This window comes from Salvelinus fontinalis, chromosome 8 (genome assembly GCF_029448725.1).
Source record: "Salvelinus fontinalis isolate EN_2023a chromosome 8, ASM2944872v1, whole genome shotgun sequence".
Classification (NCBI taxonomy): Eukaryota; Metazoa; Chordata; class Actinopteri; order Salmoniformes; family Salmonidae; genus Salvelinus; species Salvelinus fontinalis.
In genome coordinates this window covers 10,099,038-10,116,101 of record NC_074672.1, presented here as the reverse complement: position 1 = coordinate 10,116,101, position 17,064 = coordinate 10,099,038, and the positions used below count along the sequence as shown (strand labels likewise).

The window sequence follows — 17,064 nt, the reverse complement described above, 5'->3', positions numbered from 1 at the left end:
AAAAAAAGAAAGAGAGAGAGAGAGAGAGAGAGGTGTGTTTAGGGTGTATTTGTGTATCCACTTTCCCACTTTTATTTGTCAAAATTCACACTGTATGTGTGCTTTATGTGTGCGTCATACCATCTCTGCTCCTCAATCCAGTTGGCCAGGTAGCACCTGACGTCCATGGGAAAGGAGGGGGAGTAGAGCTCGTTGAGGGTCTGTGTGGCCAGATAGGGGATCAGCTGTTTCATCTGCGTCCACTGTGCCATGGTGAAGCAGAGCTGGAAGAGACAGGAATAAAGGACATTGAATGATGTAATATATCCATAAACATACAGGCTGCATCACAAATAGCACCCTATTCCCTATAGAGTGCACAATGTTATACCAGACCCTTTGGCTCAATTCATTCAAAGCCACATTGCTGTGTTATTAACAGTTAATGTGTCAGCTAATGTAGCGTTGATTGAATTCCATCTTAAACCAAAGGGAATTAGGGAATACTTGAGATAAATCTGTGAATATAAATCCATCATAAAGAGGTCATTTTTTTTTTAAAGAAGATTGACACGAGGTCAATGTAGGGTCCATGCATCATACAAACACCAAAACACCAGAGGGGTATACTACAAAGCAGGATCAGGATCGAGGATGTAGTCTTTAATTTTTGGGGGAAAGATAAGCTTGAAATGAGCATGGTCTAATTGATTTAACAAAAAATATATATATATATCTAAGTTTAGCTATAGTTATTTCTTGTTGCTTATCAAAGTTAGCTGGCTAACTCCTCGATTCTGCTTTGTAGTATACCCCTCAGAACATTCACTTTCAGACATGTCAATTATTATCCTAACTCAGTAATAAAATAACATACATAAGTCTCCAACAGGACAGTGGAGGGACTGAGACAAATAAAATGTTTCATCATTGTCCGTCTAGTGTTATGTTAATAGCGCAATGCCGTCACCCCTCAACAGATTAAAGCAACAAAAACGAGAACTACAGAAGAAATGCGGTGCAAATGCAAGACATGCCGAGCAAACAGTACATGGCAGTAGGATAAACAGTACAGAACAAGACAGGACAGTCGTGAGACTGATCCCCAATCTATTTTGTTCTGAGTGTTCTAAATCTGGAACACATGGAGGAGAGGCTAAAACAAGACATGAAGGCAGTCAAAGTCTGTGTGCAAAGTGAGGATATAGAGAGGGTCAAGTCCCCAACAAGACAATATATTGCCTGACCCCCAATCTATCTTGTACTGGGTGTTCTGAAATCTGTTTTGGGGAGGACAGGAAAGGCTAGCACTTTCTGTGTTGTTTTTATCTTTGGCCCACAGGTGTAGCTATACTAGAGCCAAGAGATGACAATACAGAAATGACGGTATTGTGTTTGTGTTGTTACACATAGCTGAATATTGTCACATCTTAACACACCTATAGCCTATATTCACCTGTAAAACAAAAAGTAAAGAGAAAAAGTAAAGAGTGGTAATATTGTGTAACATGAGGTGAAAAGCACCAATACTGTATCTGATACTGTAGAGCTGGGACGATAAACTGAACATGATCAACACTGACCATACGGATCACTTATTGCAAGCATTTTGACGATAATGTTCATTACGATAAGTAGCCTATACTAGAGAAATGTGAAGTTTGAAATTAAATATGTTTTCTCATATTTCTCAAACGGTTCTACAGCTGCAATATCGAGAGCATCCTGACTGGTTGCATCACTGCCTGGTACGGCAATTGCTCGGCCTCTGACCGCAAGGCACTACAGAGGGTAGTGCGTACGTCCCAGTATATCACTGGGGCTAAGCTGCCTGCCATCCAGGACCTCTACACCAGGCGGTGTCGGAGGAAGGCCCTAAAAATTGTCAAAGACGCCAGCCACCCCAGTCATAGACTGTTCTCTCTACTACCGCGTGGCAAGCGGTACCGGAGTGCCAAGTTTAGAACAAAAAGGCTTCTCAACAGTTTTTACCCCCAAGCCGTAAGACTCCTGAATAGGTAATCAAATGGCTACCGGACTATTTGCATTGTGTGCTCCCCCTATACCCCCCAAACCCTCTTTTTACGCTGCTGCTACTGTTTATCATATATGCATAGTCACTTTAACTATACATTCATGTACATACTACCTAAATTGGGCCGACCAACCAGTGCTCCCGCACATTGGCTAACCGGGCTATCTGCATTGTGTCCCACCCACCACCCGCCAACCCCTCTTTTACACTACTGCTACTCTCTGTTCATCATATATGCATAGTCACTTTAACCATATCAACATGTACATACTACCTCAATCAGCCTGACTAACCGGTGTCAGTATGTAGCCTCGCTACTTTTATAGCCTCGCTACTGTATATAGCCTATCTTTTTACTGTTGTTTTATTTCTTTACTTACCTATTGTTCACCTAACACCTTTTTTGCACAATTGGTTAGAGCCTGTAAATAAGCATTTCACTGTACCTGTTGTATTCGGTGCATGTGACAAATAAACTTTGATTTGATGGGTGATCGTTAATGGGGCAAATGATGGCTACAACCATCAAACTAGTAGTGGTAGTTTAAAGGATAATAAATAAATAAAACTGTGGTGCACATTAATGTTATAAACGTATTGCTCTATTTTATCGTTAATCAATTCAGGAAAGTTATAGCATTATGGATTTTTGGCGATAGCGCCCAGCTCTATAACTAGGACCCAGTTAAGTGGCACTACAACACTTTCACTTCTTCCTCTTCTCTACAGTATATGGCTGTGTGACCTACAACCAAAATGGACCCCTATTCCCTACATAGTGCACTACTTTTGACCAGAGCCCATCAAAAGTAGTGCACAATGTAGGGAATAGGGTGCAATTTGGGACGTAGCCTATTGCACCATTTGGGAAGCAAACTATGGCTAGCCCCATGGTTTCCTGTTTCTCTCTAACTGTACTGTACTGTCAGTTGGCATGTTTGAAGTGCAGAATTCCTAATCTTGGTCACATACTGTGATTAGTAGTTATTTGGAGTGCAGGACCCGTATTCACAGAAAGTCTACGAGCCCAGACTGTAATGTAGTTGATCTTAAACACACACTTTGACAATGAGCAATCACCTGCTATTCTAGTCAAAGAGCTCTTCTTTAGTGAAAACATTTCTTGGCTCCCAAATGGCACCCTATTACCTTTAAAGTGCACAACTTCTGACCAGGGCCCATATAGAATAGGGTGTCATTTAAATAGGGTGCCCCCCCACATACCTTTGTATATACTGTACCAGTCAAAAGTTTGGAAAACTCAGTCGGTGTCTCAACTTGCTGTTGAGAATTTGAATAATAGAAGACACCAGGTGCAATTTAAAAATGTGGCTGTGCATCAGCAGTCATTCAATTAGCCCATGACAGCTAACACTTTTTAGATTGCCAAGTTAGTCTAGTGGACAGCTATCTAAACTTGTAGTACGCATGGTCAAATTACCGACCAGGGTGGGGCCCACTGATCATCAGTTATCATATTAAAAACTGCACACATTTGCCTCCATCCTATGGCAAAGTGTGCAGAATTGCAAGAAATTAACTTTAAAACGGCCTCAGACCCACGAGCAACTGCAGCCCCTCATGATGAGTTATGATTTTTTTGTGGCCCTACACCCCCATCAAAGTTGTCAATCCCTGCTCCAGAGGAGGTCAAAGGTTTGAGAGATATTAATTAGTACCAACTACCCAGTGGGCAAAACTGGTTTAAATGATGTTGTTACAAACAGAAACCTGCTGTAATGGCGTCTTTTTTTTAACCAATTTTGCTCTGTTGATGTACAGTTGAAGTCGGAAGTTTGCATACACCCTAGACAAATTTAAACTCAGTCTTTCACAATTCCTGACATTTCATCCCAGTAAAAATTCCCTGTTTTAGGTCAGTTTGGATCATCACTTTATTTTAAGAATGTGAAATGTCAGAAAAATAGTAGAGAAAGATTTATTTCAGCTTTTCTTTCTTTCATCACATTCCCAGTGGGTCAGAAGTTTACATACTCAATTAGTATTTGGTAGAATTGCCTTTAAATTGTTTAACTTGGGTCAAACGTTTCGGGTAGCCTTCCACAAGCTTCCCACAATAAGTTGGGTGAAATTTGGCCCATTCCTCCTGACAGAGCTGGTGAAACTGAGTCAGGTTTGTAGGCCTCCATGCTCGCACACACTTTTTCAGTTCTGCCCAAAGATTTTCTATAGCATTGAGGTCAGGGCTTTGTGATGGTCAATCCAATACCTTGACTTTGTTGTCCTTAAGCCATTTTGACACAACTTTGGAAGTATGCTTGGGGTCATTGTCCAATTGGAAGACCCATTTGCAACCAAGCTTTAACTTCCTGTCTGATGTCTTGAGATCCTGCTTCAATATATCCACATAATTTTACTTCCTCATGATGCCATCTATTTTGTGAAGTGCACCAGTCCCTCCTGCAGAAAAACCACCACAACATGATGCTGCCACCCCCGTGCTTCACGGTTGGGATGGTGTTCTCGGCTTGCAAGCATCCCCCTTTTTCCTCCAAACATAACGATGGTCATTATGGCCAAACAGTTCTATTTTTGTTTCATCAGACCAGAGGACATTTCTCCAAAAAGTACAACCTTTGTCCCCATGTGCAGTTGCAAACCGTAGTCTGGCATTTTTATGGCGGTTTTTGAGCAGTGGCTTCTTCCTTGCTGAGCAACCTTTCAGGTTATGTCGATATAGGACTCGTTTTACTGTGGGTATAGATACTTTTGTACCTGTTTCCTCCAGCATCTTCACAAGTCCTTTGCTGTTGTTCTGGGATTGATTTGCACTTTTCGCACCAAAGTAGGTTCATCTCTAGGAGACAGAACGCGTCTCCTTCCTCAGCGGTATGACAGCTGCATGGTCCCATGGTGTTTATACTTGCATACTATTGTTTATACAGATGAACGTGGTACCTTCAGGCATTTGGAAATTACTCCCAAGGATGAACCAGACTTGTGGAGGTCTACAATTAGTCTTGGCTGATTTCTTTAGATTTTTCCATGATGTCAAGCAAAGAGGCACTGAGTTTGAAGGTAGGCCTTGAAATACACCCACAGGTACACCTCCAATTGACTCAAATTAGTGGCTAAAGACATGACATCATTTTCTGGAATTTTCCAAGCTGTTTAAAAGCACAGTAAACTTAGTGTATGTAAGCTTCTGACACACTGGAATTGTGATAGAGTGTGATAAGTGAAATAATATGTCTGTAAACAATTGTTGGAAAAATGACTTGTGTCATGCACAAAGTAGATGTCCTAACCGACTTGCCAAAACTATAGTTTGTTAACAAGAAATTTGTGGAGTGGTTGAAAAACAAGTTTTAATGACTCCAACCTAAGTGCATGTAAACTTCCGACTTCAACTGTAAGTAGATGAATGTTGGTTTGTTTAGCTTAACCAAAACATTTGGCATAATAATGTATCCTACTCAAAGCATTTGAGCATGTGGATCTGTTAAACAGAGATAGATCTCTTCGTGGCCATATAATAGAATAGGATGGACATTTGTCTGCCATCACCATACATACAGACTAATCCAAACATACCTTTTTACTGTGCTTTCTGACTCACTGACCGGTGTTAAGACAAGGACTCTTCTGAAGACTTTAGGAAAGGCAGCAGCTCAAAGGCAGCTCTACGAGGACACTCTCATCCTGTCCAGTGTTAGTGGGAACCTCCTGCTCTTCACTCCTAGAGTTAGAACATGTTACTTAGGTGTCACTCCAAAATATTACAGTACACAATACAGATTTAAAAACCACATTGTGTACCACTTAGAGTTTTGAGACACTGTCACTGGTATCACCTATCATACATTAGATCACCTATACACCATTGGTATCCTATAGAATAAACAGTTACTTCTCAGTTAACAGGTGAACAATAAAAGCCTGATAAGATATGTGAATTACTGTAAGGTTCTGGGTGTAGCTGGTGCAGAGGAGTCAGGCGCAGGACAGCAGAGATGAGTAACACAATGAAGTTTACTCAAAATCTCCAAATACATGAAGTAATACCAAGCCCACAAACATCGGACCGAACTTACACTAAAACAATCACTCACAAAAACCATGGGGAAAACAGAGGGTAAAATAATGAACATGTAATTGGGGAATTGAAACCAGGTGTGTAAAACAAAGACAAAACAAATGGAAAATGAAAAGTGGATCGGCGATGGCCGTTTGACGTCGACTGCCGAACGCCGCCCGAACAAGAAGAGGGACCGACTTCGGCGGAAGTCGTGACAATTACAAACTATTAAATCATTTCATGTCCCTTTGACCGGAACTTGATACAGGTTGAAATTGATGTAAGGAGATGAGGAAATGTTGAGTTTAGCAAGAACTTTCTAGGATTACATAATTATTCAGATTTCCTAATTAACTTCTCAAACCACAAACAGCTCAAATAGACACACACACACACACACACGCCACCGCGCACGTGAGCCAGTGCACACACACACAATGCATGCATGAGCACATACACATGCACACACACACACGCACAAACATACACACACACATACACTGCTGGATTATTGTTGTGTTATGATGGGAAATAGAGTTTTTCTTCATCACTTTGGTGCCATTTTCACAAGTATGTGCTACAACTCTAGCACGAAATTCTAAACAGATCATCGAAATGGCTCATGTTTCAAAACACTAAGCACATTTGCAATTGACTGAAGACAACAAACAAATACAAACTACATACACTACCGTTCAAAAGTTTGAGGTCACTTCGAAATGTCCTTGTTTTTTGAAAGAAAAGCACATTTTTTTGTCCATTAAAATAACATCAACTCCGGGATGCTGGCCTTCTATGCAGAGTTGCAAAGAAAAAGTGTGTTATTATACACACACGTTTCTCTCTTTACTCACCCTCTTCTGAACCCTCAACCAATTTGGTCGATAGAATGATGTAGCTTATCTCTCTGCCTCAAATTTCAGAACAGCTGCGATTTGACCGAAGGTTCCAAAAATATATACAGTGCATTTGTAAAGTATTCAGACCACTTGACTTTTTCAAAACATTTTTACATTACAGCCTTGTTCTAAAACAGATGAAATTAGTTTATCAATCTACAACAATACCCCATAATGAGAAAGCAAAAACAGGTTTTTAGAAATGTATTGAAAATAAAAAACAGAAATACCCTACTTACATAAGTATTCAGACCTTTTACTATGAGACTCGAAATTGAGCTCAGGTCCATCCGGTTTCCATTGATCATCCTTGAGATGTTTCACAACTTAATTGGAGTACACCTGTGATAAATTCAATTGATTGGACTGGATTTGGAAAGGCTCACACCTGTCTTTATAAGGTCCAACTGTTGACAGTGCATGTCAGCAAAAACCAAGCCGTGAAGTCAAAGGAATTGTCCGTAGAGCTCCGAGACAGGATTGTGTCGAGGAACAGATCTGGGGAAGGGTACCAAAACATTTCTGCAGCATTGAAGGTGCCCAAGAACACAGCAGCCTCCATCATTCTTAAATGGAAGAAGTTTGGAACCACCAAGACTCTTCCTAGAGCTGGCCGCCCGGCTAAACTGAGCAATCGCCCGGCCAAACTGAGCAATCAGGCATTTATGGTAGAGAGGCCAGACAGAAGCCACTCCTCAATAAAAGGCACGACAGCCTGCTTGGAGTTTGCCAAAAGGCACCTACAGGACTCAAGCTTCTCTGGTCTGATGAAACCAAGATTGAACTCTTTGGCCTGAATGCCAAGCGTCACTGTGACGTGGTAAGGTTGGACCCAGGTGCAGAGAAGAGACCAGACGAGGAATCAGTGGTTAAGGATAAAGATATTACTTTACTGAGAAACAGTAGCCGCAAGATCACAGTACATTTGAGAAAAAAAAACACTAAGTCTCCAAAACCTCACTCAGGAAACAAACACACACGGTAAACATTTCAAGCTTCTGCAAAGGACAACAGAAAACACACTTCTTTTAACAGAGAAACCATCATGAGTAAATTGGAGACACCTGAGTGTCGTTAATGTCTCTAGGACGGTCTCGGCCGCCCACTGGTGACAGGTGGAACCATGACAGTCACGTCTGGCGGAAACCTGGCACCATCCCTACAGTGAAGCATGGTGGCGGCAGCATCATGCTGTGGGGATGTTTTTCAGTGGCAGGGAGACTGGGAGACTATTCAGGATCGAGGGAAAGACGAACGGAGCAAAGTACAAAGAGATCCTTGATGAAAACCTGCTACAGAGTGCTCAGGACTTCAGACTGAGGCGAAGGTTCACCTTCCAACAGGACATTGATCTTAAGCACACAGCCAAGACAACACAGGAGTGGCTTCGGGACAAGTCTCTGAATATCCTTGAGTGGCCCAGCCAGAGCTCGGACTTGAACCCGATTGAACATCTCTGGTGAGACCTGTGCAGCAACGGTCCCCATCCAACCTGACAGAGCTTTAGAGGATATGCAGTGAAGACTGGGAGAGACTCCCCAAATACAGCTGTGCTAAGCTTGTAGCGTTATACCTCCAAAAAACTCAAGGCTGTAATCAGTGGCGGTTCTACCAATGGTGAGCTATACAACCCCCCCAAGTCACCTATACCTAAATCTGAATACTTATGTAAATGTCAATGGGTCTGAATACTTTCTGCACTGTATAGCCAGCAGTCTGCCTCCTGTTTAGCCAATGTTCGCAATGATGATGAAAAAATAACAGTAAATCGCTGACTGACTGACTGTCTGTGTCTTGCTTGTTTGATATGCTGTGTAGGCTACATATAGCTTGCCTAAATAGCTGCATGTCACTCCCCTCCAGAAAAAATAACATGAAATTATTGTACAACCTTTAAGAAAAATATAGTTTACTTAACTAAAGTTACAGTTCGATACTTCCAAACAACCTCGTGAAAAAATATAATATCTAAATCTGAAATCTCATAGGCTACAAATTGCAGATCACTCTGTAGTCCAATGGTAACAGTATGTGTGATTTAGCCTATTAAAGAAAAAAGTGAGATTCGGCACACAAAAAGTGTTTCTTGTGAGAATTAGGCAGGTCTGATGCCAGAAAAGAAGGGAAATCTTGCCTACTTTATACATATGTAATTTTATTTTTGAAAAAAAAGTAGTGTGTAGTTCCACTAGTTAGCTACACCACTACATGGCAAAAACGTTATTAACTACAGAAAACACTACCAAGATTTGAATGTACACTACCATTCAAAAGTTTGGGGTCACTTAGGCAGAGTTGCAAAGAAAAAGCCACATCTCAGACTGGCCAATAAAATTATTAAGATGGGCAAAAGAAAACAGACTGGACAGAGGAACTCTGCCTAGAAGGGCAGCATCCTGGAGTCGCCTCTTCACTGTTGACGTTAAGACTGGTGTTTTGTGGGTTCTATTTAATGAAGCTGCCAGTTGAGGACTTGCTGTTTCTCAAACTAGACACTCTAATGTACTTGTCCTCTTGTTCAGTTGTGCATCAGGGCCTCCCACTCCTCATTCTATTCTGGTTAGAGCCAGTTTGCGCTGTTCTGTGAAGGGAGTAGTACACAGCGTTGTACGAGATCTTCAGTTTCTTGGCAATTTCTCGCATGGAACAGCCTTCATTTCTCAGAACAAAAATAGACTGACGAGTTTCAGAAGAAAGTTCCTTGTTTCTGGCCATTTTGAGCCTGTAATCGAACCTAGAAATGCTGATGCTACAGATACTCAACTACTCTAAAGAAGGCCAGTTTTATTTCTTCTTTAAATCAGAACAACAGTTTTCAGTTGTGCTAACATAATTGCAAAATGGTTTTCTCATGATCAATTAGCCTTTTAAAGTTAGATTAGCTAGCACAAAGTGCAATTGGAACACAGGACGGATGGTTGCTGATAATGGGCTGTACGCCTATGTAGATATTCCATAAAAAATTTGCCGTTTCCAGCTACAATAGTCATTTACAACATTAACATTGTCTACACTGTATTTCTGATCAATTTCATGTTATTTTAATGGACAATAAATGTGCTTTTCTTTCAAAAACAAGGACATTTCTAAGTGACCCCAAACTTTTAAACAGTAGTGTATATAGTTGGAACTACCACCAAGGTACTGCAAAATTTAAAAAGTTATTAAAATTACTAATTGAACTGCTTGCAGTTCACTACTCCCCATTCCCCAACACTGGAATTAGGCTAATGGATCATGCATGTGCAGAAATCTCTGTGTTTTTACCAACGGCAAATCCAGAACCACTTGTGCCTGATAAATGTGCCAAAGTTATTTAAGAACACTGTGATGTGACCTCCCACTGCAGGATAAACATAGTTTGCTATGTCTGAACCTGCACCAAGCATTATTGCTCAATGAGTATGTATGCAATGTGCTCGAGTTTTTGGATTTCTAAGGAAAGGATCTGTGATAGGACGATGACTCAAAAGCACATTTAATTTCCTAGAAACGTCTAAATCTGGGCCTAGGCCTAACGATGATACTAACAATGTTGTTTCTCCTTATCAACCATGTTTGGTGTATCCCTGAGGTAGCCTACAGTCAATGGTGTATAAGTCAGGTCTGGCATTGAAGTATACATACAACACACAAGGTTTACAAAGATACTGTACATACCAGTTGGGGTACTATCACTCAAATTGGTCTCATATTGGAAACTTTGGTCCAAAACATATCACTTTGTCAAACTGAAAATGGCTAATATGTGACATCCCCCCTCATTCCAGACAGCAACCCATATAGGTAGTAGGTGTAAACCTACATTCTAATAAATGGTTCCTTCGGTCTAAAAATGTCCTTCCTGTTCATCATGTTAAGTTTGTACACCGCAAATGTTAAGCTTGCACTTTTAATATTTTATTATAAAATTATTAACATTGTTATTTATGTACTGTATCCGAGTGGTAACTATCACAACATTGGGATATGCATAGGTTCTTAATATAAAACTTAATAAAACTAAATGGCCCATTATTTAGAAGGTATTTTTTGGGCTGCGCCACCAGAGTCTCTGGGTTCGCGCCCAGGCTCTGTCGCAGCCGGCCGCGACCGGGAGGTCCGTGGGGCGACGCACAATTGGCTTAGCGTGGCCCGGGTTAGGGAGGGTTTGGCCGGTAGGGATATCCTTGTCACATCGCGCTCCAGCGACTCCTGTGGCGGGCCGGGCGCAGTGCGCGCTAACCGAGGGGGCGGGTGCACGGTGTTTCCTCCGACACATTGGTGTGGCTGGCTTCCGGGCTGGAGGCGCGCTGTGTTAAGAAGCAGTGCGGCTTGGTTGGGTTGTGCTTCGGAGGAGCTCCCGTACGGGAGTTGTAGCGATGAGACAAGATAGTAATTACTAGCGATTGGATACCACGAAAATTGGGGAGAAAAGGGGATAACATTTTTAAAAAATAAAATAAAAATAAAAGTATTTTTTCTTCTCCGTGATGTTACATACAAACCAGTATCTGCTTTGCTTCAACCTTGGTTTATAAAGACTCATTTATTAGACATTTGAGAGAACACACAGCTGACATGTTGAGTTCCATTTAAAATAGCAGCTACATATTATAACAAGCTTGCTGTATTGCCCAGTAAATAATTATTGAACGATATCTAAATAAGAATTATCGGAGGATGTGCTCTACCTTTACCTGCCTTGTGTTTGTGTAAATGACATTCCATATGTCCTATTTATATATGAAAACTGTACATATTCATTGAGAACTTTATAAATCACTGGATGTAAATGATTTTTGTTTGAAAAAAGAACTGGTTTACATTTGATGTCCCCTAGTCTTTAAAAAAAAAATACAATAAATAGTCACAATACAACATCCTTCGGACCTGGCAAGGAAAAACAATATAAGCCATTCAGCAGATGCTTTTCTCCAAAGCAATTTACAGTCATGCGTTCATACCAGAATGGTATCAAACCCAGAATGAATGGTGGATTGGCCACTGTGGGTGACAATCCAGCACTTGTGGAAAGAGGAAATTAGGAATATATGTATAATTATTTAACTACAGGTAGATGTGAAGTGAAATAGCTGTAAGTAGCAGTGGAAGTATTATTTGTCTGTTAGTTTACTTCAATTAGGATATCAGTGTTGTGTTCGAGACCACTTAAAGCGAGACTGATTCAAGATCAAGACCGGGGCGAATCGAGTAGGAGTCAAGACCAAGACCGGAGGGGGGTGAGACCGACTCAAGACCAATACCAGGAGGGGAGCGAGAGGTCCGAAACAGAGTCAAGACAGAGACCAGAAAAACCAGAGTCCAATGCAAGACCATGACTGTAATTTTGTCAAATCATCAACATAATAAAAGTTCAAAATGTCCAATATTTCTGTGTTCATATTTCAGAAGAACATACTGTATTTACATTTATTCTTTACACATTCAGAATGGTGAAAAAAATGCATGCCGATTGCAAATAGAGCCACTCTACAAAGTTCTACTAACTCAAAGACAGTGGGGAACAATGAGGGCCATCTATGCTTTCAGAGAAAGGCTAAGGATTTATAAAATAATTTAAAATATATATATATATATATTATTATTTTCAATTATGTTCTGATTCAATCTTTTCAGTTTTTGTTAGAAAGGAAAGGGTTAGCAACAAAATTCTATCAGGATTTTTCTTTGGTGGTCTCAGCTAGCTAAGTCTGTCATTGGCTAGGCCATCAGAAGCTTGATTGAAGGCATCTGCCATTCAACTGTATTAGTGTCACCCCACATTTAGGAGTGACAGCGGAATCAACCAATTACATTGACTCGTAATCGGTGGGACCGTTTTTACGAAAACATGGAAACTTCTGCCTTCTCGACGGCCAACAGGTCACTGTGCAATAGCTAGAAGTAGTTTTCCCACAGTCTAGCTAGCTAGCTTTTGTTGTAGGCTAGTTTGCAGCAGCTGCACCAGGTGTTATCGAAGAGGACGTTGTTGCTAATTTGTTAGCTTCTCCCTTTTCAAGAATAACTTTCAAAAATAAGTTTCAAATTATCATCATGTGGTGAGTGGAACTGTGTTAATTATTGCAACTCTCATGCTGTTGTTAGCCATCGCTTTACAAATAACTTGTGTGTGAAACATTGTTGCATTTAAACTTTACATCACCTTTGGTGCAAAACGTAAAATGTTTTTTGCAATGTTAAGTAATAGTTGTAAATTGAGATTGGGAAATGCTTAGCCTAATGGTTGTGTTTTTGTATTCTTATGATTGGGACCTACTGGCTTATTATCTCAGAGTGATAAGACTGCTGTCTTTCCATCGGCTCTATGCAGTAGTGTAGCGGTGCCTGGAGAAGTGGGTCCTGTGTGAAGGTAAGGTGCCCTGTGTGAAAAATCCTAGATTTTCATTACATTTACATTACATTTAAGTCATTTAGCAGACGCTCTTATGCAGAGCGACTTACAAATTTTCCTATAGATTTTTCAGATTTTCACTGTCAAAATCACACTTTTTAAAATAAAATACAAAAAATGACAGAAATGTGATGTTCTAAGTCCACAACAACGCTTAAACCACATCATGAGACCATTTTTGAGGTCTTGGAAAAATTGACAAATATATTTTTGGAGGGTGTAATTGCCCTTTAATTCTTTCCTACCTACCAGCTACCGATGTCATTATTCTGTGAGCTGCTCCATGTGACAACCAGTTGAGAGCTGCATGCTCTTGCTGCCTGCAGATTATATTCTGCTGAAACTAGGCTATGTGTGCTGCACGGATGTGAATATATTTCACATGCTTTGCAATTGTGTAGGTTACTGTGTGCATAATTTCTCTATTGTACTACATAATTAATAAGTCGTATACCTCCACTAAATTACTTTGATACGTAACAGAAGGGATTAAGAAGTGAGTATAGGCAATGCCCACTGAAAAACAAAGTGGGTATATGGCTTATACCTGCATATAGCCTCTACTACACCACTGGCCTTTTGTGATTTAAAAAAAGTGCACTCTCTTGCTGGTATTACGGTTGCTGTCCTTTCAGCATCAGGAGCCTGTCAGACACTGAAGGCCTAGGTCCAATCACACACTGAAGGCCTATGTCCTACAGGTTTGCTACTGTGCAAACATGTCTATAATAGGGAATAACATGAAGCCTGTTAATATTACCTTCTGTCAACCCTTACTAATAGTGAGCTTGCAAATGTCAAACTATTTCCTCCACTCTTCCCTACCAGCGAGTCAACGAAATTCTGACAAAGTTTGAGGATATTTTTTAATTAAAGTAAAGGACAGTAATGTTACTATTAAAGTAGGAATCCAAGGTTTCAATAGGCGATAAGATAATATTGTTTCAAAAAAAGGGTGTATATATTTTGCCTGGCGAATCGCTTTTATGCGCTGAATGAATGAAGCCGATATACTACATCACCAAAAGTATGTGGACACTTGCTCATCGAACATCTCATTTCAGAATCATGGGCATTAATATGGAGTTGGTCCCCCTTTGCTGCTATAACATCCTCCACTCTTCTGGGAAGGCTTTCCACTAGATGTTGAAACATTGCTGCAGGGACTTGCTTCCATTCAGCCACAAGAGCATTATTAAGGTCGGGCACTGATGTTGGGAGATTAGGCCTGGCTCGCAGTCAGCGTTCCAATTCATCCCAAAGGTGTTCGATGGGGTTGAGGCCAGGGCTCTGTGCAGGCAAGTCAAGTTCTTCCAAGCCGATCTCGACAAACCATTTCTGTGTGGACCTCGCTTTGTGCATGGGGGCATTGTCATGCTGAAACAGGAAAGGGCCTTGCCCAAACTGTTGCCACAAAGTTGGAAGCACAGAATCACCTAGAATGTCATTGTATGCTGTAGTGTTAAGATTTCCCTTCACTGAAACTAAGGGCCCTACCTGAACAATGAAAAACAGTGCCAGACCATTATTCCTCCTCCACCAAACATTACAGTTGGCACTATGCATTTTGGCAGGTAGCGTTCTCCTGGCATCCGTCAAACCCAGATTCGTCCATCCAACTGCCAGATGGTGAAGCGTGATTCATCACTTCAGAGAACACTTTTCCACTGCTCCAGAGTCCAATGGCTGCGAGCTTTACACCCCTTCAGTCGACGCTTGGCATTGCACATGGGGATCTTAGGCTTAAGTGCGGCTGCTCGGCCATGGAAAACCACTTCATGAAGCTCCCAACGAACAGTTATTGTGCTGACGTTGCTACCAGAGGCAGTTTGGAACTCGGTAGTGAGTGTTGCAACCGAGAACAGATTACTTTTACGCGCTACGAGCTTCAGCACTTGTCGGTCCCGTTCTGTGAGCTTGTGTGGTCTACCACTTCGCGGCTGAGCCATTGTTGCTCCTAGATGTTTCCCCTTCACAATAACAGCACTTACAGTTGATCAGGGCAGCTCTAGCAGCGCAGAAATTTGATGAACTGACTTGCTGTCAAGGTACCATCCCTATGACGGTGCCACGTTGAAAGTCACTGAGCTCTTCAGTAAGAACATTCTACTGCCAATGTTTTTTCATGGAGACTGCATGGCTGAGGCTGTGCTCGATTTTAGACGCATGTCAGCAGTGGGTGTGGCTGAAATAGCAAAATCCACAAATTTGAAAGGTTGTCCACATACATTTGAAGTCGGAAGTTTACATACACCTTAGCCAAATACATTTAACCTCAGTTTTTCACAATTCCTGACATTTAATCCTAGTAAGAATTCCCTGTCTTGCGTCAGTTAGGATCCCCACTTTATTTTAAGAATGTGAAATGTCAGAATAATAGCAGAGAATGATTTATTTCAGCTTTTATTTCTTTCATCACATTCCCAGTGGGTCAGAAGGTTACATACACTCAATTAGTACTTGTTAGCAAATTTGGTTGCCTTTAAATTGTTTAACTTGGGTCAAACGTTTCGGGTAGACTTCTACAAGCTTCCCACAATAAGTTGGGTGAATTTTGGCCCATTCCTCCTGACAGAGCTGGTGTAACTGAGTCAGGTTTGTAGGCCTCCATGCTCGCACACGCTTTTTCAGTTTTGCCCACAAATGTTCTATAGGATTGAGGTCAGGGCTTTGATGGCCACTCCAATACCTTAACTTTGTTGTCCTTAAGCCATTTTGCCACAACTTTGGCAGTATGCTTGGGGTCATTGTCCATTTGGAAGACCCATTTGCGACCAAGCTTTAACTTCCTGACTGATGTCTTGAGATGTTGCTTTAATATATCAACATAATTTTACTTCCTCATGATGCCATCTATTTTGTGAAGTGCACCAGTCCCTCCTGCAGCAAAGCACCTCCACAACATGATTCTGCCACCCCCGTGCTTCACGGTGGGATGGTGTTCTTCGGCTTGCAAGCATCCTCCTTTTTCCTTTAAACATAACGATGGTCATTATGGCCAAACTGTTCTATTTGTGTTTCATCAGACCAGAGGACATTTCTCCAAAAAGTACAACCTTTGTCCCCATGTGCAGTTGCAAACCGTAGTCTGGCTTTTTTATGGCGGTTTTCGAGCAGTGGCTTCTTCCTTGCTGAGCAACCTTTCAGGTTATGTCGATATAGGACTCGTTTTACTGTGGATATAGATACTTTTGTACCTGTTTCCTCCAGCCTCTTCACAAGGTCCTTTGCTGTTGTTCTGGGATTGATTTGCACTTTTCGCACCAAAGTACGTTCATCTCTAGGAGACAGAACGCATCTCCTTCCTGAGCGGTATGTCGGCTGCGTGGTCCCATGGTGTTTATACTTGCGTACTATTGTTTGTACAGATGCACTGGACCCTTCAGGCGTTTGGAAATTGCTCCCAAGGATTAACCAGACTTGTGGAGGTCTACCATTTTTTTTCTGAGGTCTTGGCTGATTTCTTTTGATTTTCCCATGATGTCAAGCAAAGAGGCACTGAGTTTGAAAGTAGGCCTTGAAATACATCTACAGATACACCTCCAATTGACTCAAATTATGTCCATTAGCCTATCAGCAGCTTCTAAAGCCATGTCATCATTTTATGGAATTTTCCAAGCTGTTTAAAAGGCACAGCCAACCTAGTGTATGTAAACTTCTGACCAACTGCAATTGTGATACGGTGAATTATAAGTGAAATAATCTGTCTGTAAACAAT

General features: G+C 41.2%; 1 protein-coding gene across 3 annotated transcripts in view; it reads right to left on the bottom strand.

Moving 5' to 3' along the window:
* stat6 (signal transducer and activator of transcription 6, interleukin-4 induced) overlaps positions 1–17,064 on the bottom strand; it is a 61,349-nt gene that overhangs the window by 42,995 nt on the left and 1,290 nt on the right. The window contains exons 2-3 of one of the 3 annotated variants that reach the window (XM_055930945.1): positions 5,570–5,714; positions 121–263 (exon numbers count right to left, since the gene is read on the bottom strand). In XM_055930945.1, the coding sequence (XP_055786920.1) occupies positions 121–251 (131 nt within the window). In that variant the 5' untranslated portion in view covers positions 252–263; positions 5,570–5,714. The remainder of the gene's footprint in view (positions 1–120; positions 264–5,569; positions 5,715–17,064) is intronic. The other 2 variants (XM_055930946.1, XM_055930948.1) reach the window with 2 other exon arrangements.